Consider the following 26,449-nt stretch of genomic DNA (forward strand, 5'->3'; position numbering starts at 1 on the left):
ACCCTCGATGTGATATTTCACATCCTCGGACCATTTCCTGCTTTACATGTACATAATTCTTATTCGAGTTGCCAGTGTTGCGTCAGCCTCGTACAATTCGCTCATTGATGAAACATATGAAGGGCGATCCCCGGCGTCGATCAGTATGCGTTGCTTGCATAATATTGTGAGGCGAAGTTACAAGCAAAATGCCTGACATATTTTTATCTTATGTGTAATTGACCCTGTTGTTCTTGCTATGTGTGGCATATTTCATTTGACATTGTTTAACGAGATTCTATACTTAAACATAATAGACAAATACTATTCGACGTTGGCTGAAAATTGCATTTAAAAACCGTTGGATGGGACTGGAGAAATATTGTTTTTTGCAAGATATTTTATTCACTCGTATCTGCAGATGTCAATATTTTTTAGTCGCGGTTTCGAAAGTGCTGTTCTTTTAAAATTTTTAACTCAAATTATTTTCACCCATTAATATGTTTTCCTCTTCCCAGCCCCCACTCCAAATTTTCCAAATTTTCCCGGGGGGGGGGGGGCATTCATTTACAATTAATTGTTTGCTGTCAGATACGGTGGTTTCAGAAAAACCTTTTCAAAAATTTATCAGTAGCGTATAACCGATCTGTCTGAGCATTTGTAATTGCGACAACTGGATTGGCTATAATAATTTGTGCGATGATCCACAATATGCCGCAAAGCCGAGCAGATTTTGGTTGATACATCTATGTCGATGGATCAACACCCAATGCATATGGACAGCTGGGTCGTCATGATCATTCTGATTGGTCACTGGCAGTTTTCAAATTTATAATTGCTTTATATTTATAAAATGTCAATTTTTTAAATAGCTTTTCTAAAACTATTGTACATTTAATGAAAACATTTATGAAACATTCATGAAACATACACCTCGCTTTATACTGCCATGAATCTCTAAACACTTGTTTGGTTTAGTTGTTTGAAATTTATGAAACCCTTAGAACTATTTTATATAAAACAAATTCATGCTTTTATAAAACCCAGAATACAAACCTATTATTTTACAATGACGAGGCAGCTTAAGTAAATCAGCTGCCAGTGATGTAAATGTCACAGATCATTTATAATAAATACATTACCTAACAGTCCCTCTACAACTGATTACCGGTATATCTTAGTTCATTTTCTTATTTGTTTCAGCTCCACTTCTTCATTACTTATAACTTCTGTAGAAAGACATCGCAATGACGATTTCTTATTCACTGAAAGTTTCCAAAGCCAATGTGTTCTCGTTTTCTCGTCTCCTGTTCATGTGGCGAGGCAGCATCTATAAACTAATCTACAAAGAACTAGTGGTGTTTCTACTCCTCTACTATGGACTGTCTTTCATCTATAGACTTGCATTGACTGGTACTGAACATCAGCAATCATTTGAATTGGTATGTCTCAGCTTTTATACTTATCAGGGACTATGACTATATCAGTGTATATACTGATAAATCAAGGGGGGTGACATGGATGTGCCGCAAGCAGAAACCTACCTCTTCCAAGGCAGCCATAAGGATACCATAATAGCTCTATTAAAAGCACATCCCAAATAAAAGCGCATATAAATCCAAAATTGTATTTGTTGTTTACTGAATTATTAAAATATAACTTATTATAACCATTAACACTTCTGTAATTTATATTTTGAATGCATATTAATAGAGAAAGTACGATCTGTTCAAACAGGGACTCCATTCCAGACACTTGGGTTCAACCTGTATAGAATGTTTCAATGCAAGCGTGCTCCCATCCCTTTAGGTTAGGTTGTATCAGACCTAGTTGATACTGAGATATATTTTATTATCATATCATCAATTTTCATATTAATAGGAAAATAGTCACGCACCTCTGTCAAAACAGAACTGTTACTTCACTCAAAAATATTTTTAAAAAAAATTATTGATTTTAATCACATACTGGATTAACAAAAATGTACTTCAAAATGCTTAAATATCTCTCAGGAACTTTAATTGGTCTGATTTTTTGAGCTATTAATAAATTTATCAAAAAAATACACTACCGGTATTTGTTAACCTTTGAGTACCATTAGTTTATAACTTTAGATATACCATATTTGCCCTAATAGTATTGTATTCACTACTATTACGATACTTATACATGTCTATAGGATTCATGATCTGATTCAAGATAGTTGAATGGTGGCCATTTTTGTGCTAAAAAATTGATCAAAATTAAGCATTTCTGCCTTTCCAGAATCAGATCCTGGTCATGTATGGATAGATTTTGTTCAAACTTGGTACAAACATCAGACATTATGAAGCCTCAGCTTGATGCATGTCATTTTGTTTTTTTAGATCAATTTAAAAATAGTAGACTGGTTTCATTTTGTTTTAACAAATGCTGTTCTAGAGTTATATCTTGACCAATGTTAAAACTTTAAATATTCATATGCACATGTATTCGCTTGACAATTCAATTAAAGATGGCCTATTAGTGGTCATTTTAATGTTAAAAATTCATCAAAATCAAGCATTTCTGCCATACTGGTCCTGGATCTAAGTCATGTATAAATTTTTTGTTGAAAATTGGTACAAACATTGGACAATATGGGATGCCGATGCACTTGTTTTTTATATGGGATTTAAAATGGCTGCCTGGCAACAATTTTGTTTTTGTGATTGCAGTTCTGGAGCATATCTTTGACATGATCTGACTTGCAATGACTTTCTATTTCCACAGCTGTGTGCATTCTTCAAGGACCGATTGATGACCATCATCCCGCTCAGTTTCATTCTCGGTTTTTACGTCAGCCTGGTGATTAGTCGATGGTGGAGCATGTACGAAGCGTTGCCATGGACAGATTCAATATCGCAGCTCATCTCAACTCATGTACATGGAACCGACGAAGCCACTCGCATCGAACGAAGAACCCTCGTTCGTTGGTTGAATCTCACAACTGCCATAGTTTTCACTTCTGTGTCTATGCCGGTGTTGAAGCGCTTCCCAACAATTGGCCATCTGGTTGAAGCAGGTAATATTTGTTTGTTATTGTGTTGTTTATATCGCTTGATGGGAGAAAAACTGCGTGTCTGATATCACACGATATTTATTTGATAAAGACCAGGGGATATTGAGGGGGGCATTCGACCTTTTCAACACCAGACTCTCTCGCCTAAATTTTTCTGCTCATTTTTCTTATATTCTTCAATATTTCTGGAAATAAACCCTAAATTTTGAGCCATCAGACGAATTTTGAGTCAATTTTTGGTTTTTACTCTAAACATTTGGCTATTTTCATCGCAATCTTCTGAATCAAAGTGCAGACTACGGGTATAAACAGGACTATTTTTTGAATTTGTGACGAAGAGAGGCAACAGGTGGTGAAAAGGCTAAACTGAATGCTCAGTGGATATAAATGTGTTTACAGAGCTGTCGTTGGCACAAGCAAATCTGTGGAAAAAATGGAAAATGGAAAGTTTTGACTGAAGTTTCCATTGAAAATACATTTATATTGAGTATATGATGGGTTCAGAGCACACACTTATACTGAATCGCAGACTACATATCATGTAAGTTCCTCAGATTACATACTGTCATACTTGTACAACTGATTACCTGCTTTTATACCTAAGGAAAAGCAAGTTGTAAATTAAATCATAATAATAATTAGTGATTCATAATGCAATAACTCATTCATAAGTGAATCATTCGTTCTTGTATTATTTGTGAAAATTGCCGGCAGGAAAAAAATTTTTTCACTCGCTTTGGATAAATTGATGTAATCTGATCACTTTAGTATTGACCTTAATAAGTGTCACATTGTGATGCTGGAAAAAACGTTTGTAATAATAATAATCTTTATTGAAACCGTATCCCGAAGTGGGATCTTGAAAATACAATAAGGTAATACAAAAAGATAGCAAAAAAAAAAAAATACAAGACATTCACAGACAATTGAATAAAGAAAAGAAGCAAAAAAAAACATTAAATTATTTGGTGGTTGGTTGGTTGTGGCATCTGGCATTTTAGGATTTTTTTTTTTTTTTTTAGTATATCTGTAAGTTGTTCGTAAGTTGTTCGTCATCCATCCCCAAGTTTCTTTTATTGTATTTAATTTTCTTGATCATGATTTAGCGTTCATTCTTGTATAGATTACAATTGAGAAGAAAATTTTTTTCGTTTTCAATTTCCTGTTTGTCACAAACTGGGCAAATTTGTAACACCTGAAATATTACATTTGGTGTTTGAGTGATGCCTGTAACATACAGACGATGACGTAATTACATTGTGACACGATGGTCAGTGATTGCAGGTAATCTATGTAAAACATACATGTACTGAACATAGTTATTAGACTTGATTTGTAGCAAAGTTGAGTTTGGCATTAATGATAAGAAACTCTGCTAGTTTAGTTTTTAGCAAAATATATTTTTCTTAGATAATATTGCTGTAAAACTGTGTTTTGTTATACCGGTAAATGTAGATCAATTTTTTCTTCTGTTTGTCAGATTTTTTTCATGCTTTTTTTTTTTTTTTTCAAATTCACCATATTTCTATCTATTTCTATCAGCCAGTCTATGTCTATTTCATTATTCGCCTTCCAACTACGAACTGTTTTTGTCGTAAATTTCTTCTGCCATATTGCATGCACACCTGGTAAAACACACTGACAGATATGATATCATACAGGGGCACAAATGCTTCATTGAGATGTTTCGTTGGATTCAATTCGATAAATCATCCAAAACCAACCCAAGTCACAAATTTTTTGGAATCTTATTTATTAAAATAATATACATATAAATATTTATTTTTATTGATCAATCCCTTTGAAGTAAAAGTTGTCACCTTAACACATTGCCTATTGATAGCCTACATGGTTACCCTATCATGATATATAAAGGCATTAGTGATGTGTTAAGGTAGCGAGACTATTATTTGTGTTGAAAATTACGATTTTCACATTTATTTATTAATTGATGAAATGCACCATAAACTTTCATATGATAAAGTCAATATAACATAGAATGTCATGTAAGTTGGTTAAAATATAGATTTTCTGAAGGGAAGCAAGGCAGCCTCAGTAGTGTTTTCCAAAATCAACAACACAGGTTTAATCTGTGTGCCTATAAGTTTCAAAGATAAACTCAAGACAAAGCAATGTTAGGATGTGTTATCAGTAGCTATCTGACACACAATGAGTGTTTCCAAACATTTGAGTGGTTTGTCTCCGCCCCTGTTTGTTTCACAGATTAGTCATTTGCATATGAATGTGTCAGACACAAGATCACACAGCCACTGAAAAAAAATCATTGATTTTGGTGTTCTCATATGCCGAATTTATCCAATTATAGCTATCCCATTCCTTTATTTTTTGGTTTCCAATAGCCTTACACATTTGGATGTCCCTACACATGGTAAAACAGACCTTGATGGGAAAACAAATTGATTGTGCCGATAAACAAGCTTGAAAATCTTTGCTGTTACTTTATGGACGTTTTCTAGGAGTTTATGTTTTTTAAAATACAAGGTCTTTAACAAAAAATAACGTATACTTATTGTCGTCGGATTAATACCAAATTTTCACAGCTTTAAGGTGAAAATGAGAGGAACTTGAATGTGTCCAGACAAACTATTTCATCAATTATTTACCAACGAGTTGTGGTTTGAGTTGGGGGCAATGCGACTAAAACAGTAATTGAAATTCAGCACACTATTTTTTAAAACGCGTTGCTTGAATAAAACTAACCAGACACATTCAATTTACCAGACTATTGAACAACTAGGAAAAGTGAAAAAAATACTTCTTATCGCCAGCATAAATTTTTAAGTAATTTTTCACTTTTGGTTGATACGGGCATGCTAAATACACTTGTGAAAAGCTTGTAGTCTGGCGATTCTAAAAATATATACTTTCCTGGGTTTATTTGTAGTCATTTAGTCACAATTAGAAGATGAAAACAAGTATGCAAATAATAGTCCCGCTACCTTAATTGGCTAAAAATTATAAAAAGTAATTTAAAAAAAAATAATTAGATAAAAGAGTTAACAATTATAATGATTTTTAATAAATAAATTTCAGTTCAGTAATAGATCAGTGATGAGCATTCAACTGGGACAGAATGCCTCGCCTTTGTACAATTGATTATGTGTACAGACGAAACACACAGCTCTGAAAACATGTAAACCGACCAAACAGTGACATAACTCAACCTAATATTAATTCATTCTGATTTTAGCACATCAAATATCATGCTTAACATTGCCCGGTTTTGTTTTAGAAAATCTGTGAAGAGTTGATGTTATGTTTATGGCATAGGAAGGGGAGGGGTCATTACCTGCGCATACACAGAGACTCATGGGTACAATGACTATATGCCTTTCTGCTTTCAAACATTTGAGTGGTTTGTCTCCGCCCCTGTTTGTTTCACAGATTAGTCATTTGCATATGAATGTGTCAGACACAAGATCACACAGCCACTGAAAAAAAATCATTGATTTTGGTGTTCTCATATGCCGAATTTATCCAATTATAGCTATCCCATTCCTTTATTTTTTGGTTTCCAATAGCCTTACACATTTGGATGTCCCTACACATGGTAAAACAGACCTTGATGGGAAAACAAATTGATTGTGCCGATAAACAAGCTTGAAAATCTTTGCTGTTACTTTATGGACGTTTTCTAGGAGTTTATGTTTTTTAAAATACAAGGTCTTTAACAAAAAATAACGTATACTTATTGTCGTCGGATTAATACCAAATTTTCACAGCTTTAAGGTGAAAATGAGAGGAACTTGAATGTGTCCAGACAAACTATTTCATCAATTATTTACCAACGAGTTGTGGTTTGAGTTGGGGGCAATGCGACTAAAACAGTAATTGAAATTCAGCACACTATTTTTTAAAACGCGTTGCTTGAATAAAACTAACCAGACACATTCAATTTACCAGACTATTGAACAACTAGGAAAAGTGAAAAAAATACTTCTTATCGCCAGCATAAATTTTTAAGTAATTTTTCACTTTTGGTTGATACGGGCATGCTAAATACACTTGTGAAAAGCTTGTAGTCTGGCGATTCTAAAAATATATACTTTCCTGGGTTTATTTGTAGTCATTTAGTCACAATTAGAAGATGAAAACAAGTATGCAAATAATAGTCCCGCTACCTTAATTGGCTAAAAATTATAAAAAGTAATTTAAAAAAAAATAATTAGATAAAAGAGTTAACAATTATAATGATTTTTAATAAATAAATTTCAGTTCAGTAATAGATCAGTGATGAGCATTCAACTGGGACAGAATGCCTCGCCTTTGTACAATTGATTATGTGTACAGACGAAACACACAGCTCTGAAAACATGTAAACCGACCAAACAGTGACATAACTCAACCTAATATTAATTCATTCTGATTTTAGCACATCAAATATCATGCTTAACATTGCCCGGTTTTGTTTTAGAAAATCTGTGAAGAGTTGATGTTATGTTTATGGCATAGGAAGGGGAGGGGTCATTACCTGCGCATACACAGAGACTCATGGGTACAATGACTATATGCCTTTCTGCTGTAAGCGCAGGTGAGGATCAACTCCCTCACTCTAACTTTTTTTTACACTATCATAGACCATATCGCAAATCTTAATCATAGTAAATTTTGATTGAATCAAACACAACTCATCAATCACAAAGTGTGTCAGCTCGTGCAACCAACATAAATATCCCACAATGCACTATAATATGAAACTGCTATATGGTCTGGGAGTGTGTACTTAAATTTATTTTTTTTAAAACAAAATTGAACTAAGAAAAAAAAATGTATTTACCTTCATTGAGATTTGCAAATTTTGGAAGATTTTTTTTTATTCACCAGAAATTGGCTAATCTTTGCACTAACAATAAATTGGTCGAGGGCAATAAAAAAATTTACATTTTTTACATTACAAATATTATATAACACACACACATGATATTGTCATTAGTTAAAGTGCACAAATAATGTTTGAGGCAAAACTGGACATAGACTCTATTGCAAGTGTGCTTTATAGAGATGATTTCCATAAAATGGCTGACTTAGTGTTTATTGTTTCATTTCTAGGTTTGATGACCAAAGAAGAGCGTAAAGAATATGAAGACTTACCAACCCCCCATGTCAAGCACTGGATGCCGTGTGGATGGGCGTGTAATCTGATTAATAAACTCAGAGAGGAAAACAAAATCAAAGACGATGTAGCACAAAATCTCTTGTTACAGGTATGCAAATTTTTACAAATTATGCAAATATGTTGATAAATTATGCTCAAATAGTCATGAATCATGCAAATTTGTTATGTATTATGCAAAATTATTCATCTAATAATATACCACAAGAACTTGCCAGCCATTTCCCCCATAAGTCGTACTGTAAACCTGTGAAGCTAAGATATGATGTGACAAGTTGGACTGTATATGTACTGCCAAACTATGTGATATAATTAGATGTGTAGATACATCAAGAAAGGTTGCATGTGACACCATTCTATTCCCATGAATGTTTGTCACAATCGACAGCCCCTATATTCTCTAATGTCTCATATACTTTTCATCAATGGAATAAATTAAATATGTCTGCTCTTTTCTTTAAAATTGGTAAAGCGGGAGGGTCATCACTTACGCACTCACAGAAATTGAGTCCCAAGTGACGATAACAACACACAATAAAAATGCAAAGGCTTATGGGTAGACGCTTGTTTGTAAACAATGACACGCTATGGCCATCTGACGCATACGCAGGTGACGACTCTCCCGCTTTAACATCCGTCATATGGAACATGACATTTGTACTGTGTGAAACTGAACTCTGGTAGATTGATATGCATTAATATCTGCACGATGATTATTATGGTTTCATTAAATCCATGATATTTGTTTTGCATTTGTAAGATTGTAGATAAACCAGAAAATTACATTTTACTCATTGATGAGGTTAAAACTTTACTTCATCATTTCTAATGTCAATCACCTAAGGAAGCAGTATTCAACACCGATGTGTATTTTTTAATGCCTTCTAACTCTATGTCAACAGTGTAATATTTGCCCCCATATGTTGCTATGCGTAGTATGGGACTCATATCGATTACATTGCAGTCTTGTTGACCACTGCACTTATAACTTGTGATATATATATATATAACTTCCCATTCATCGACTGACAGTACTGTTAAAACTGTTTGGAAAAGAAGCTGTCAATCATTACAACTGATGATACGAATCATAAGCTGCTAATTACCGGTGCTGTCTCCCCTCCCTAAACCCCCAACAAAGTTTTCTAAAGAGAAAATACAAGTACAAACCTATATAATGGATGGTTTTTTATGCACCTTCATGTATATATCCACTTTGTGCTTTTTATTTATATCATGTGTACAATGTTTTACTCATGTCAATTTGTTGTCTATGTTTATGTAGTTGCTTTTTGTAATTTTGATGTACTTTCACCCCCCCCCCCCACAATAGATGAATTACTCTTCTGGTGCACAAGTTTCAACTGTCAACAACTTTTAAAGAGTCAAGGTCATCACATAGTGTAAAGAATTATGTATTTCACATATGGCACAGTGAAATGACAGTAAGGGGAATGTGGCTGTAATATACATGAATTTTGGTTAAATGAGTTTTAGCTAAAAATTAATTGACATCATTCAATTGTGCATAGTACGATTAAAAAAAAAAAAAAATGTCCATGACAGAAATATACCGCTATTACTAAACTGTGACACAGATATATTATTTGGGTTTAATTTTAGTGAATTTGGTTTTGTACTGATATATTAACAAGAAAACAATATAAAAGCATAAAATTATTTGAATATGATTCATTATTAGTGATTTATTTCACTGGTGTTTTTGAAACAGAGATTCAAAGTGACTTTCAAATTTAAAATCTAAATCATGAAATTGATATTGGTGGACATTTTGACGTAGAAATTTAATGTAATATTGGGGAATTTGCTACATATGAATAAACTAAGGGGTCTGAAATAGGGTTTAAATTATCAATCTCAATGGTATGCATTTTGATCAATTTGCATTTCAAAATGACCAGCAGAAATATTAAAAAGTCATTGTTTCTATGGAATCAAGGTCAGTTTTTTAGCTCCGCTGTCGACTTTGTCGAGCGGAGCTTATCATATGAGTGATTGTCCGTCGTTGTCGTCGTCCGTCATTCGTGTCAATGTTTTACTTTTTCGACTTCTTCTTGAAAACTACAAGCCTGAATGCTTTGATACTTGGTGTATATGTACCTTGGGTAGACCTCTCTTAGGTTTGTTTATTTCATGTTGATATCTTCAATTCTCTCTTTTGGTGAATATTTTTATCATTTTTGGTAAAAAGTGATATTTTCGACTTCTTGTTAAAAACCACAAGTCCGATTGCTTTGATATTACATATATAGGTACTACATGTGGACCTCTCTCAGATTTGTTCATTTTGTGATGATGTCTTCAATTCTCTAATTTTGGTGAATATTTTTGTCATTTTTGGAAAAAAGTGATATTTTCGACTTCTTGTAAAAAACCAATAGTCCGATTGCTTTGATATTACATATATAGGTACTACATGTGGACCTCTCTCAGATTTGTTCATTTTGTGATGATATCTTCAATTCTCTAATTTTGGTGAATATTTTTGTCATTTTTGGTAAAAAGTGATATTTTCGACTTCTTGTTAAAAACCGCAAGTGCAATTGCTTTGATATTACATATATAGGTACTACATGTGGACCTCTCTCAGATTTGTTCATTTTGTAATGATATCTTTAATTCTCTAATTTTGGTGAATATTTTTATCATTTTTGGTAAAAAGTGATATTTTCGACTTCTTGTTAAAAACCACAAGTCCTATTGCTTTGATATTATATATATAGGTACTACATGTGGACCTCTCTCAGATTTGTTCATTTTGTGATGATGTCTTCAATTCTCTAATTTTGGTGAATATTTTTGTAATTTTTAGTAAAAAGTGATATTTTCGACTTCTTGTTAAAAACCAATAGTTCAATTGCTTTGATATTATATATTTAGATACTATATGTAGACCTTTCTCAGATTTGTTCATTTCGTGATGATATCTTCGATTCTTTAATTTTGGTGAATATTTTTGTCATTTTTGGTAAAAAGTGATATTTTCGACTTCTTGTAAAAAACCAATAGTCTGATTGCTTTGATATTACATCTATAGGTACTACATGTGGACCTCTCTCAGATGTGTTCATTTTGTGATGATATCTTCAATTCTCTAATTTTGGTGAATATTTTTGTAATTTTTGGTAAAAAGTGATATTTTCGACTTTTTGTTAAAAACCAAAAGGTCAATTGCTTTGATATTACCACAGTCCCTCTGATATTACATATATAGATACTACATGTAGACCTTTCTCAGATTTGTTCATTTCGTGATGATATCTTCAATTCTCTAATTTTGGTGAATATTTTGGTTATTTTTGGTAAAAAGTGATATTTTCGACTTCTTGTTAAAAACTGTAAGTCCGATTGCTTTGATACTATACATATTGTTCATTTTCTAATGATGTCTTCAGTTCTTTAATTGAAATGTGCATTGCTAACAGCGGAGCTAACTCAGCCGATAGGCTGCTTGTTTAGCTTTGGTGTTGATGGAACAGAGTTGTTCATATTACTGATGTTTCTGTTGTTGTTCATCTCCTCCACTCCACCTTCAACTTTACATTATGTATTGTTTTGTTTTTAAATAGTTAGTATATAAGTTTCATACTAACTACAATATTACCTTGTGTGGTTTTTTTTCACCCAGATTTGTTAATTTTGTGACAATATTTCAAAATTTTGATGAATATTTTTTCATATTTTGGTAAAAGGTTATATTTTCAGCTATTTCTTGGTCATTTACATTTATTTCATTGAAACATTAACCCAATAAAATATCTAGAATTTGTAGTGCTTCCCAATCTTCTGTATATTTACTAGTTACACGCATCCATCCCATAATACTTTCTGTAGACATCTGACATTTAGAAGATTAGCCTTAGAAACGCAACAGATTCAAAACACAGGATATAAGTCGTTTGTTCTACAAAGCCGAACTGCCGATGTATCACATTACGAAGCAGATTACGAATATTTCATCAAACTGTTTTGAGATTGATAAATAATTTGTCTTTCTGTATGAATTTTAACTTTTATAATTCATGTTGCCATAGTTACTACATCCATTTGTTTTTCGTCACACTATCAAATTTCTGTTCTTTAATGTCATTTGGTAAATGCATTGTATTCTGAAATAATCTAGAATCCCTTGATATTTTAGTTGATTTCCCATTTTGTCTTCCATTGAACATCTGTGATGTCATTGTTGTGATGAAGTTGAGATGAAACTATTGATCAGATTGGTGGAGACAATCTTGTTAGAAACTGAATTACGAATGCAAATACATCTGTATAACATGCAGAAAAAAGAATAGTTTGGTCAATAGTTGTAAAATAATGCCATGAATTAATTACAATTACTGGATTTATACTCAAGTTTGTCAACAGAAATTTGAAGTGCAGATCGATTTCAAGATTATAGTTCTTGTAAGATCCTAACCTGTTTCTATTGCAGTATATTCTTTGTATGACCTGCCGTCACTACTAGTTGGATGGCTATACTTAATACTTTTAGTGTTATGCATACCCTTATAATGTGCATACCATTTACTCGCTGTTACCGAAGTTTACTCTACACAGTATGACTTTCGTAATAGCTGTCATACTGATTTGCTCATATATTCTACTGATTATTCGTGGTGCTCATTTATCCACTTCCCCAATGAGCTCACATCATATATTATCATCATGTTCGCATCCCCAGGCACCAACCATGGTATTCTAACTTTATTGGATTATTCCTTTAAAGAAATAATTTGCAAAGTCTCAGTTTTTGTTGTGAAACAAACTGCTGGATATGGGTTAATCATACCAGTTGAGGCCAAGTACACGTTTTAATTGATATGATAGTAATGGGTTAATGAATGATTATCCCTTCAAAATCTAATTATAAAAACATTTATACATGTAGTAATAATTTCTAGAGCTGTTTATAACAAAGCATCTGCTGGAAAAATCACTGACATTTCAAAATATGTTTATATTCAGTTTAAGATATCTTTTTGGATTGATTAGAAAATTCCTATAAAACACATGCATTTATGGTAAATATTCTGTCAATGAACATTTAAGACAAGGGTTTTATATTGGTGTACACTTAATTCATTGTTTTATCCTTCCAATAGAACATACATGTATATATGTATACTCTTGAATGCATGTTTATTTTAATATATTGAAATTAATTTTCAGAAAGTTCAAGAGCACCGTGGTACTTGTGGTACTATGATGAGTTATGATTGGATAAGTGTTCCCTTGGTGTATACACAGGTGAGTTATGATTGGATAAGTGTTCCCTTGGTGTATACACAGGTAAGTGTGATTGTATAAGTGTTCCCTTGGTGTATACACAGGTAAGTGTGATTGTATAAGTGTTCCCTTGGTGGATACACAGGTAAGTGTGATTGTATATGTGTTCCCTTGGTGTATACACAGGTAAGTGTGATTGTATAAGTGTTCCCTTGGTGTATACACAGGTGAGTTATGATTGGATAAGTGTTCCTTTGGTGTATACACAGGTGAGTGTGATTGGATAAGTGTTCCCTTGGTGTATACACAGGTGAGTTATGATTGTATAAGTGTTCCCTTGGTGTATACACAGGTGAGTTATGATTGGATAAGTGTTCCTTTGGTGTATACACAGGTGAGTGTGATTGGATAAGTGTTCCCTCGGTGTATACACAGGTGAGTGTGATTGTATAAGTGTTCCCTTGGTGTATACACAGGTGAGTGTGATTGGATAAGTGTTCCCTTGGTGTATACACAGCTGAGTTATGATTGGATAAGTGTTCCCTTGGTGTATACACAGGTAAGTGTGATTGGATAAGTGTTCCCTTGGTGTATACACAGGTGAGTGTGATTGGATAAGTGTTCCCTCGGTGTATACACAGGTGAGTGTGATTGTATAAGTGTTCCCTTGGTGTATACAGGTGAGTTATGATTGGATAAGTGTTCCCTCGGTGTATACACAGGTGAGTGTGATTGTATAAGTGTTCCCTCGGTGTATACACAGGTAAGTGTGATTGGATAAGTGTTCCCTTGGTGTATACACAGGTGAGTGTAATTGTATAAGTGTTCCCTTGGTGTATACACAGGTGAGTGTGATTGGATAAGTGTTCCCTCAGTGTATACACAGGTGAGTGTGATTGGATAAGTGTTCCCTTGGTGTATACACAGGTGAGTGTGATTGGATAAGTGTTCCCTTGGTGTATACACAGGTGAGTGTGATTGGATAAGTGTTCCCTCGGTGTATACAAAGGTGAGTGTGATTGTATAAGTGTTCCCTTGGTGTATACACAGGTAAGTGTGATTGTATAAGTGTTCCCTTGGTGTATACACAGGTGAGTATGATTGTATAAGTGTTCCCTTGGTGTATACACAGGTGAGTGTTATTGTATAAGTGTTCCCTTGGTGTATACACAGGTGAGTTATGATTGGATAAGTGTTCCCTTGGTGTATACACAGGTGAGTTATGATTGGATAAGTGTTCCCTTGGTGTATACAAAGGTGAGTGTGATTGTATAAGTGTTCCCTTGGTGTATACACAGGTGAGTGTGATTGGATAAGTGTTCCCTTGGTGTATACAAAGGTGAGTGTGATTGTATAAGTGTTCCCTTGGTGTATACAAAGGTAAGTGTGATTGTATAAGTGTTCCCTTGGTGTATACACAGGTGAGTATGATTGTATAAGTGTTCCCTTGGTGTATACACAGGTGAGTGTGATTGTATAAGTGTTCCTTTGGTGTATACACAGCTGAGTTATGATTGGATAAGTGTTTCCTTGGTGTATACAAAGGTGAGTGTGATTGGATAAGTGTTCCCTTGGTGTATACACAGGTGAGTGTGATTGGATAAGTGTTCCCTTGGTGTATACACAGGTAAGTGTGATTGTATAAGTGTTCCCTTGGTGTATACACAGGTGAGTATGATTGTATAAGTGTTCCCTTGGTGTATACACAGGTAAGTGTGATTGTATAAGTGTTCCCTTGGTGTATACACAGGTAAGTGTGATTGTATAAGTGTTCCCTTGGTGTATACACAGGTGAGTTATGATTGGATAAGTGTTCCTTTGGTGTATACACAGGTGAGTGTGATTGGATAAGTGTTCCCTTGGTGTATACACAGGTGAGTTATGATTGTATAAGTGTTCCCTTGGTGTATACACAGGTGAGTTATGATTGGATAAGTGTTCCTTTGGTGTATACACAGGTGAGTGTGATTGGATAAGTGTTCCCTCGGTGTATACACAGGTGAGTGTGATTGTATAAGTGTTCCCTTGGTGTATACACAGGTGAGTGTGATTGGATAAGTGTTCCCTTGGTGTATACACAGGTGAGTTATGATTGGATAAGTGTTCCCTTGGTGTATACACAGGTAAGTGTGATTGGATAAGTGTTCCCTTGGTGTATACACAGGTGAGTGTGATTGGATAAGTGTTCCCTCGGTGTATACACAGGTGAGTGTGATTGTATAAGTGTTCCCTTGGTGTATACAGGTGAGTTATGATTGGATAAGTGTTCCCTCGGTGTATACACAGGTGAGTGTGATTGTATAAGTGTTCCCTCGGTGTATACACAGGTAAGTGTGATTGGATAAGTGTTCCCTTGGTGTATACACAGCTGAGTTATGATTGGATAAGTGTTCCCTTGGTGTATACACAGGTAAGTGTGATTGGATAAGTGTTCCCTTGGTGTATACACAGGTGAGTGTGATTGGATAAGTGTTCCCTCGGTGTATACACAGGTGAGTGTGATTGGATAAGTGTTCCCTTGGTGTATACACAGGTGAGTGTGATTGGATAAGTGTTCCCTCGGTGTATACAAAGGTGAGTGTGATTGTATAAGTGTTCCCTTGGTGTATACACAGGTAAGTGTGATTGGATAAGTGTTCCCTTGGTGTATACACAGGTGAGTGTGATTGTATAAGTGTTCCCTTGGTGTATACACAGGTGAGTGTGATTGGATAAGTGTTCCCTCGGTGTATACACAGGTGAGTGTGATTGGATAAGTGTTCCCTTGGTGTATACACAGGTGAGTGTGATTGGATAAGTGTTCCCTTGGTGTATACACAGGTGAGTGTGATTGGATAAGTGTTCCCTCGGTGTATACAAAGGTGAGTGTGATTGTATAAGTGTTCCCTTGGTGTATACACAGGTAAGTGTGATTGTATAAGTGTTCCCTTGGTGTATACACAGGTGAGTATGATTGTATAAGTGTTCCCTTGGTGTATACACAGGTGAGTGTTATTGTATAAGTGTTCCCTTGGTGTATACACAGGTGAGTTATGATTGGATAAGTGTTCCCTTGGTGTATACACAGGTGAGTTATGATTGGATAAGTGTTCCTTTGGTGTATACACAGGTGAGTGTGATTGGATAAGTGTTCCCTTGGTGTATACACAGGTGAGTTATGATTGTATAAGTGTTCCCTTGGTGTATACACAGGTGAGTTATGATTGGATAAGTGTTCCTTTGGTGTATACACAGGTGAGTGTGATTGGATAAGTGTTCCCTCGGTGTATACACAGGTGAGTGTGATTGTATAAGTGTTCCCTTGGTGTATACACAGGTGAGTGTGATTGGATAAGTGTTCCCTTGGTGTATACACAGCTGAGTTATGATTGGATAAGTGTTCCCTTGGTGTATACACAGGTAAGTGTGATTGGATAAGTGTTCCCTTGGTGTATACACAGGTGAGTGTGATTGGATAAGTGTCCCCTCGGTGTATACACAGGTGAGTGTGATTGTATAAGTGTTCCCTTGGTGTATACAGGTGAGTTATGATTGTATAAGTGTTCCCTTGGTGTATACACAGGTGAGTTATGATTGGATAAGTGTTCCTTTGGTGTATACACAGGTGAGTGTGATTGGATAAGTGTTCCCTCGGTGTATACACAGGTGAGTGTGATTGTATAAGTGTTCCCTTGGTGTATACACAGGTGAGTGTGATTGGATAAGTGTTCCCTTGGTGTATACACAGCTGAGTTATGATTGGATAAGTGTTCCCTTGGTGTATACACAGGTAAGTGTGATTGGATAAGTGTTCCCTTGGTGTATACACAGGTGAGTGTGATTGGATAAGTGTTCCCTCGGTGTATACACAGGTGAGTGTGATTGTATAAGTGTTCCCTTGGTGTATACAGGTGAGTTATGATTGGATAAGTGTTCCCTCGGTGTATACACAGGTGAGTGTGATTGTATAAGTGTTCCCTCGGTGTATACACAGGTAAGTGTGATTGGATAAGTGTTCCCTTGGTGTATACACAGGTGAGTGTGATTGTATAAGTGTTCCCTTGGTGTATACACAGGTGAGTGTGATTGGATGAGTGTTCCCTCGGTGTATACACAGGTGAGTGTGATTGGATAAGTGTTCCCTTGGTGTATACACAGGTGAGTGTGATTGGATAAGTGTTCCCTTGGTGTATACACAGGTGAGTGTGGTTGGATAAGTGTTCCCTCGGTGTATACAAAGGTGAGTGTGATTGTATAAGTGTTCCCTTGGTGTATACACAGGTAAGTGTGATTGTATAAGTGTTCCCTTGGTGTATACACAGGTGAGTATGATTGTATAAGTGTTCCCTTGGTGTATACACAGGTGAGTGTTATTGTATAAGTGTTCCCTTGGTGTATACACAGGTGAGTTATGATTGGATAAGTGTTCCCTTGGTGTATACACAGGTGAGTTATGATTGGATAAGTGTTCCCTTGGTGTATACAAAGGTGAGTGTGATTGTATAAGTGTTCCCTTGGTGTATACACAGGTGAGTGTGATTGGATAAGTGTTCCCTTGGTGTATACAAAGGTGAGTGTGATTGTATAAGTGTTCCCTTGGTGTATACAAAGGTAAGTGTGATTGTATAAGTGTTCCCTTGGTGTATACACAGGTGAGTATGATTGTATAAGTGTTCCCTTGGTGTATACACAGGTGAGTGTGATTGTATAAGTGTTCCTTTGGTGTATACACAGCTGAGTTATGATTGGATAAGTGTTTCCTTGGTGTATACAAAGGTGAGTGTGATTGGATAAGTGTTCCCTTGGTGTATACACAGGTGAGTGTGATTGGATAAGTGTTCCCTTGGTGTATACACAGGTGAGTTATGATTGGATAAGTGTTCCCTTGGTGTATACACAGGTGAGTTATGATTGGATAAGTGTTCCCTTGGTGTATACAAAGGTGAGTGTGATTGTATAAGTGTTCCCTTGGTGTATACACAGGTGAGTGTGATTGGATAAGTGTTCCCTTGGTGTATACAAAGGTGAGTGTGATTGTATAAGTGTTCCCTTGGTGTATACAAAGGTAAGTGTGATTGTATAAGTGTTCCCTTGGTGTATACACAGGTGAGTATGATTGTATAAGTGTTCCCTTGGTGTATACACAGGTGAGTGTGATTGTATAAGTGTTCCTTTGGTGTATACACAGCTGAGTTATGATTGGATAAGTGTTTCCTTGGTGTATACAAAGGTGAGTGTGATTGGATAAGTGTTCCCTTGGTGTATACACAGGTGAGTGTGATTGGATAAGTGTTCCCTTGGTGTATACACAGGTGAGTATGATTGTATAAGTGTTCCCTTGGTGTATACACAGGTAAGTGTGATTGTATAAGTGTTCCCTTGGTGTATACACAGGTAAGTGTGATTGTATAAGTGTTCCCTTGGTGTATACACAGGTGAGTTATGATTGGATAAGTGTTCCTTTGGTGTATACACAGGTGAGTGTGATTGGATAAGTGTTCCCTTGGTGTATACACAGGTGAGTTATGATTGTATAAGTGTTCCCTTGGTGTATACACAGGTGAGTTATGATTGGATAAGTGTTCCTTTGGTGTATACACAGGTGAGTGTGATTGGATAAGTGTTCCCTCGGTGTATACACAGGTGAGTGTGATTGTATAAGTGTTCCCTTGGTGTATACACAGGTGAGTGTGATTGGATAAGTGTTCCCTTGGTGTATACACAGCTGAGTTATGATTGGATAAGTGTTCCCTTGGTGTATACACAGGTAAGTGTGATTGGATAAGTGTTCCCTTGGTGTATACACAGGTGAGTGTGATTGGATAAGTGTTCCCTCGGTGTATACACAGGTGAGTGTGATTGTATAAGTGTTCCCTTGGTGTATACAGGTGAGTTATGATTGGATAAGTGTTCCCTCGGTGTATACACAGGTGAGTGTGATTGTATAAGTGTTCCCTCGGTGTATACACAGGTAAGTGTGATTGGATAAGTGTTCCCTTGGTGTATACACAGGTGAGTGTGATTGTATAAGTGTTCCCTTGGTGTATACACAGGTGAGTGTGATTGGATAAGTGTTCCCTCGGTGTATACACAGGTGAGTGTGATTGGATAAGTGTTCCCTTGGTGTATACACAGGTGAGTGTGATTGGATAAGTGTTCCCTTGGTGTATACACAGGTGAGTGTGATTGGATAAGTGTTCCCTCGGTGTATACAAAGGTGAGTGTGATTGTATAAGTGTTCCCTTGGTGTATACACAGGTAAGTGTGATTGTATAAGTGTTCCCTTGGTGTATACACAGGTGAGTATGATTGTATAAGTGTTCCCTTGGTGTATACACAGGTGAGTGTTATTGTATAAGTGTTCCCTTGGTGTATACACAGGTGAGTTATGATTGGATAAGTGTTCCCTTGGTGTATACACAGGTGAGTTATGATTGGATAAGTGTTCCCTTGGTGTATACAAAGGTGAGTGTGATTGTATAAGTGTTCCCTTGGTGTATACACAGGTGAGTGTGATTGGATAAGTGTTCCCTTGGTGTATACAAAGGTGAGTGTGATTGTATAAGTGTTCCCTTGGTGTATACAAAGGTAAGTGTGATTGTATAAGTGTTCCCTTGGTGTATACACAGGTGAGTATGATTGTATAAGTGTTCCCTTGGTGTATACACAGGTGAGTGTGATTGTATAAGTGTTCCTTTGGTGTATACACAGCTGAGTTATGATTGGATAAGTGTTCCCTTGGTGTATACAAAGGTGAGTGTGATTGGATAAGTGTTCCCTTGGTGTATACACAGGTGAGTGTGATTGGATAAGTGTTCCCTTGGTGTATACACAGGTAAGTGTGATTGTATAAGTGTTCCCTTGGTGTATACACAGGTGAGTATCATTGTATAAGTGTTCCCTTGGTGTATACACAAGTGAGTTATGATTGGATAAGTGTTCCCTTGGTGTATACACAGGTGAGTGTGATTGGATAAGTGTTCCCTTGGTGTATACACAGGTGAGTGTGATTGGATAAGTGTTCCCTTGGTGTATACACAGGTGAGTGTGATTGTATAAGTGTTCCCTTGGTGTATACACAGGTAAGTGTGATTGTATAAGTGTTCCCTTGGTGTATACACAGGTGAGTGTGATTGGATAAGTGTTCCCTTGGTGTATACACAGGTGAGTTATGATTGGATAAGTGTTCCCTTGGTGTATACACAGGTGAGTGTGATTGGATAAGTGTTCCCTTGGTGTATACACAGGTGAGTGTGATTGTATAAGTGTTCCCTTGGTGTATACACAGGTGAGTGTGATTGGATAAGTGTTCCCTCGGTGTATACACAGGTGAGTGTGATTGGATAAGTGTTCCCTTGGTGTATACACAGGTGAGTGTGATTGGATAAGTGTTCCCTTGGTGTATACACAGGTGAGTGTGATTGGATAAGTGTTCCCTCGGTGTATACAAAGGTGAGTGTGATTGTATAAGTGTTCCCTTGGTGTATACACAGGTAAGTGTGATTGTATAAGTGTTCCCTTGGTGTATACACAGGTGAGTATGATTGTATAAGTGTTCCCTTGGTGTATACACAGGTGAGTGTTATTGTATAAGTGTTCCCTTGGTGTATACACAGGTGAGTTATGATTGGATAAGTGTTCCCTTGGTGTATACACAGGTGAGTTATGATTGGATAAGTGTTCCCTTGGTGTATACAAAGGTGAGTGTGATTGTATAAGTGTTCCCTTGGTGTATACACAGGTGAGTGTGATTGGATAAGTGTTCCCTTGGTGTATACAAAGGTGAGTGTGATTGTATAAGTGTTCCCTTGGTGTATACAAAGGTAAGTGTGATTGTATAAGTGTTCCCTTGGTGTATACACAGGTGAGTATGATTGGATAAGTGTTCCCTTGGTGTATACACAGGTGAGTGTGATTGTATAAGTGTTCCCTTGGTGTATACACAGGTGAGTGTGATTGGATAAGTGTTCCCTCGGTGTATACACAGGTGAGTGTGATTGGATAAGTGTTCCCTTGGTGTATACACAGGTGAGTGTGATTGGATAAGTGTTCCCTTGGTGTATACACAGGTGAGTGTGATTGGATAAGTGTTCCCTCGGTGTATACACAGGTGAGTGTTATTGTATAAGTGTTCCCTTGGTGTATACACAGGTGAGTTATGATTGGATAAGTGTTCCCTTGGTGTATACACAGGTGAGTTATGATTGGATAAGTGTTCCCTTGGTGTATACACAGGTGAGTTATGATTGTATAAGTGTTCCCTTGGTGTATACACAGGTGAGTGTGATTGGATAAGTGTTCCCTTGGTGTATACACAGGTGAATTATGATTGTATAAGTGTTCCCTTGGTGTATACACAGGTGAGTGTGATTGGATAAGTGTTCCCTTGGTGTATACACAGGTAAGTGTGATTGTATAAGTGTTCCCTTGGTGTATACACAGGTGAGTTATGATTGGATAAGTGTTCCCTTGGTGTATACACAGGTGAGTGTGATTGGATAAGTGTTCCCTTGGTGTATACACAGGTAAGTGTGATTGGATAAGTGTTCCCTTGGTGTATACACAGGTGAGTGTGATTGTATAAGTGTTCCCTTGGTGTATACACAGGTAAGTGTGATTGGATAAGTGTTCCCTTGGTGTATATACAGGTGAGTGTGATTGGATAAGTGTTCCTTTGGTGTATACACAGGTGAGTTATGATTGTATAAGTGTTCCCTTGGTGTATGCACAGGTGAGTGTGATTGGATAAGTGTTCCTTTGGTGTATACACAGGCGAGTGTGATTGGATAAGTGTTCCTTTGGTGTATACACAGGTGAGTTATGATTGTATAAGTGTTCCCTTGGTGTATACACAGGTGAGTGTGATTGTATAAGTGTTCCCTCGGTGTATACACAGGTAAGTGTGATTGGATAAGTGTTCCCTTGGTGTATACACAGGTGAGTGTGATTGTATAAGTGTTCCCTTGGTGTATACACAGGTGAGTGTGATTGGATAAGTGTTCCCTCGGTGTATACACAGGTGAGTGTGATTGGATAAGTGTTCCCTTGGTGTATACACAGGTGAGTGTGATTGGATAAGTGTTCCCTTGGTGTATACACAGGTGAGTGTGATTGGATAAGTGTTCCCTCGGTGTATACAAAGGTGAGTGTGATTGTATAAGTGTTCCCTTGGTGTATACACAGGTAAGTGTGATTGTATAAGTGTTCCCTTGGTGTATACACAGGTGAGTATGATTGTATAAGTGTTCCCTTGGTGTATACACAGGTGAGTGTTATTGTATAAGTGTTCCCTTGGTGTATACACAGGTGAGTTATGATTGGATAAGTGTTCCCTTGGTGTATACACAGGTGAGTTATGATTGGATAAGTGTTCCCTTGGTGTATACAAAGGTGAGTGTGATTGTATAAGTGTTCCCTTGGTGTATACACAGGTGAGTGTGATTGGATAAGTGTTCCCTTGGTGTATACAAAGGTGAGTGTGATTGTATAAGTGTTCCCTTGGTGTATACAAAGGTAAGTGTGATTGTATAAGTGTTCCCTTGGTGTATACACAGGTGAGTATGATTGGATAAGTGTTCCCTTGGTGTATACACAGGTGAGTGTGATTGTATAAGTGTTCCCTTGGTGTATACACAGGTGAGTGTGATTGGATAAGTGTTCCCTCGGTGTATACACAGGTGAGTGTGATTGGATAAGTGTTCCCTTGGTGTATACACAGGTGAGTGTGATTGGATAAGTGTTCCCTTGGTGTATACACAGGTGAGTGTGATTGGATAAGTGTTCCCTCGGTGTATACAAAGGTGAGTGTGATTGTATAAGTGTTCCCTTGGTGTATACACAGGTGAGTATGATTGTATAAGTGTTCCCTTGGTGTATACACAGGTGAGTGTTATTGTATAAGTGTTCCCTTGGTGTATACACAGGTGAGTTATGATTGGATAAGTGTTCCCTTGGTGTATACACAGGTGAGTTATGATTGGATAAGTGTTCCCTTGGTGTATACAAAGGTGAGTGTGATTGTATAAGTGTTCCCTTGGTGTATACACAGGTGAGTGTGATTGGATAAGTGTTCCCTTGGTGTATACAAAGGTGAGTGTGATTGTATAAGTGTTCCCTTGGTGTATACAAAGGTAAGTGTGATTGTATAAGTGTTCCCTTGGTGTATACACAGGTGAGTATGATTGTATAAGTGTTCCCTTGGTGTATACACAGGTGAGTGTGATTGTATAAGTGTTCCTTTGGTGTATACACAGCAGAGTTATGATTGGATAAGTGTTCCCTTGGTGTATACAAAGGTGAGTGTGATTGGATAAGTGTTCCCTTGGTGTATACACAGGTGAGTGTGATTGGATAAGTGTTCCCTTGGTGTATACACAGGTAAGTGTGATTGTATAAGTGTTCCCTTGGTGTATACACAGGTGAGTATGATTGTATAAGTGTTCCCTTGGTGTATACACAAGTGAGTTATGATTGGATAAGTGTTCCCTTGGTGTATACACAGGTGAGTGTGATTGGATAAGTGTTCCCTTGGTGTATACACAGGTGAGTGTGATTGGATAAGTGTTCCCTTGGTGTATACACAGGTGAGTGTGATTGTATAAGTGTTCCCTTGGTGTATACACAGGTAAGTGTGATTGTATAAGTGTTCCCTTGGTGTATACACAGGTGAGTGTGATTGGATAAGTGTTCCCTTGGTGTATACACAGGTAAGTGTGATTGTATAAGTGTTCCCTTGGTGTATACACAGGTGAGTTATGATTGTATAAGTGTTCCCTTGGTGTATACACAGGTGAGTGTGATTGGATAAGTGTTCCCTTGGTGTATACACAGGTAAGTGTGATTGGATAAGTGTTCCCTTGGTGTATACACAGGTGAGTGTGATTGTATAAGTGTTCCCTTGGTGTATACACAGGTAAGTGTGATTGGATAAGTGTTCCCTTGGTGTATACACAGGTGAGTGTGATTGGATAAGTATTCCTTTGGTGTATACACAGGTGAGTTATGATTGTATAAGTGTTCCCTTGGTGTATGCACAGGTGAGTGTGATTGGATAAGTGTTCCTTTGGTGTATACACAGGTGAGTGTGATTGGATAAGTGTTCCTTTGGTGTATACACAGGTGAGTTATGATTGTATAAGTGTTCCCTTGGTGTATACACAGGTGAGTGTGATTGTATAAGTGTTCCCTCGGTGTATACACAGGTAAGTGTGATTGGATAAGTGTTCCCTTGGTGTATACACAGGTGAGTGTGATTGTATAAGTGTTCCCTTGGTGTATACACAGGTGAGTGTGATTGGATAAGTGTTCCCTCGGTGTATACACAGGTGAGTGTGATTGGATAAGTGTTCCCTTGGTGTATACACAGGTGAGTGTGATTGGATAAGTGTTCCCTTGGTGTATACACAGGTGAGTGTGATTGGATAAGTGTTCCCTCGGTGTATACAAAGGTGAGTGTGATTGTATAAGTGTTCCCTTGGTGTATACACAGGTAAGTGTGATTGTATAAGTGTTCCCTTGGTGTATACACAGGTGAGTATGATTGTATAAGTGTTCCTTTGGTGTATACACAGGTGAGTGTTATTGTATAAGTGTTCCCTTGGTGTATACACAGGTGAGTTATGATTGGATAAGTGTTCCCTTGGTGTATACACAGGTGAGTTATGATTGGATAAGTGTTCCCTTGGTGTATACAAAGGTGAGTGTGATTGTATAAGTGTTCCCTTGGTGTATACACAGGTGAGTGTGATTGGATAAGTGTTCCCTTGGTGTATACAAAGGTGAGTGTGATTGTATAAGTGTTCCCTTGGTGTATACAAAGGTAAGTGTGATTGTATAAGTGTTCCCTTGGTGTATACACAGGTGAGTATGATTGTATAAGTGTTCCCTTGGTGTATACACAGGTGAGTGTGATTGTATAAGTGTTCCTTTGGTGTATACACAGCTGAGTTATGATTGGATAAGTGTTCCCTTGGTGTATACAAAGGTGAGTGTGATTGGATAAGTGTTCCCTTGGTGTATACACAGGTGAGTGTGATTGGATAAGTGTTCCCTTGGTGTATACACAGGTAAGTGTGATTGTATAAGTGTTCCCTTGGTGTATACACAGGTGAGTATGATTGTATAAGTGTTCCCTTGGTGTATACACAGCTGAGTTATGATTGGATAAGTGTTCCCTTGGTGTATACAAAGGTGAGTGTGATTGGATAAGTGTTCCCTTGGTGTATACACAGGTGAGTGTGATTGGATAAATGTTCCTTTGGTGTATACACAAGTGAGTTATGATTGGATAAGTGTTCCCTTGGTGTATACACAGGTGAGTGTGATTGGATAAGTGTTCCCTTGGTGTATACACAGGTGAGTGTGATTGGATAAGTGTTCCCTTGGTGTATACACAGGTGAGTGTGATTGTATAAGTGTTCCCTTGGTGTATACACAGGTAAGTGTGATTGTATAAGTGTTCCCTTGGTGTATACACAGGTGAGTGTGATTGGATAAGTGTTCCCTTGGTGTATACACATGTAAGTGTGATTGTATAAGTGTTCCCTTGGTGTATACACAGGTGAGTTATGATTGTATAAGTGTTCCCTTGGTGTATACACAGGTGAGTGTGATTGGATAAGTGTTCCCTTGGTGTATACACAGGTAAGTGTGATTGGATAAGTGTTCCCTTGGTGTATACACAGGTGGGTGTGATTGTATAAGTGTTCCCTTGGTGTATACACAGGTAAGTGTGATTGGATAAGTGTTCCCTTGGTGTATACACAGGTGAGTGTGATTGGATAAGTGTTCCTTTGGTGTATACACAGGTGAGTTATGATTGTATAAGTGTTCCCTTGGTGTATACACAGGTGAGTGTGATTGGATAAGTGTTCCTTTGGTGTATACACAGGTGAGTGTGATTGGATAAGTGTTCCTTTGGTGTATACACAGGTGAGTTATGATTGTATAAGTGTTCCCTTGGTGTATACACAGGTGAGTGTGATTGGATAAGTGTTCCTTTGGTGTATACACAGGTGAGTTATGATTGTATAAGTGTTCCCTTGGTGTATACACAGGTGAGTGTGATT

At 36.9% G+C, this 26,449-nt stretch overlaps 1 protein-coding gene across 1 annotated transcript in view; it reads left to right on the forward strand.

Annotated features, from left to right (window-relative positions):
- The first annotated feature begins 1,226 nt into the window (after positions 1-1,226).
- LOC102805500 (bestrophin-4-like) overlaps positions 1,227-26,449 on the forward strand; it is a 32,100-nt gene continuing 6,877 nt past the window's right edge. The window contains exons 1-4 of the mRNA XM_085500117.1: positions 1,227-1,421; positions 2,731-3,022; positions 8,090-8,244; positions 13,347-13,424. Coding sequence (XP_085356243.1) covers positions 1,227-1,421; positions 2,731-3,022; positions 8,090-8,244; positions 13,347-13,424 — 720 coding nt within the window. The remainder of the gene's footprint in view (positions 1,422-2,730; positions 3,023-8,089; positions 8,245-13,346; positions 13,425-26,449) is intronic.

The sequence above is a fragment of the Saccoglossus kowalevskii genome, chromosome 6 (assembly GCF_978046115.1).
Source record: "Saccoglossus kowalevskii chromosome 6, keSacKowa6.1, whole genome shotgun sequence".
Lineage (NCBI taxonomy): Eukaryota > Metazoa > Hemichordata > Enteropneusta > Harrimaniidae > Saccoglossus > Saccoglossus kowalevskii.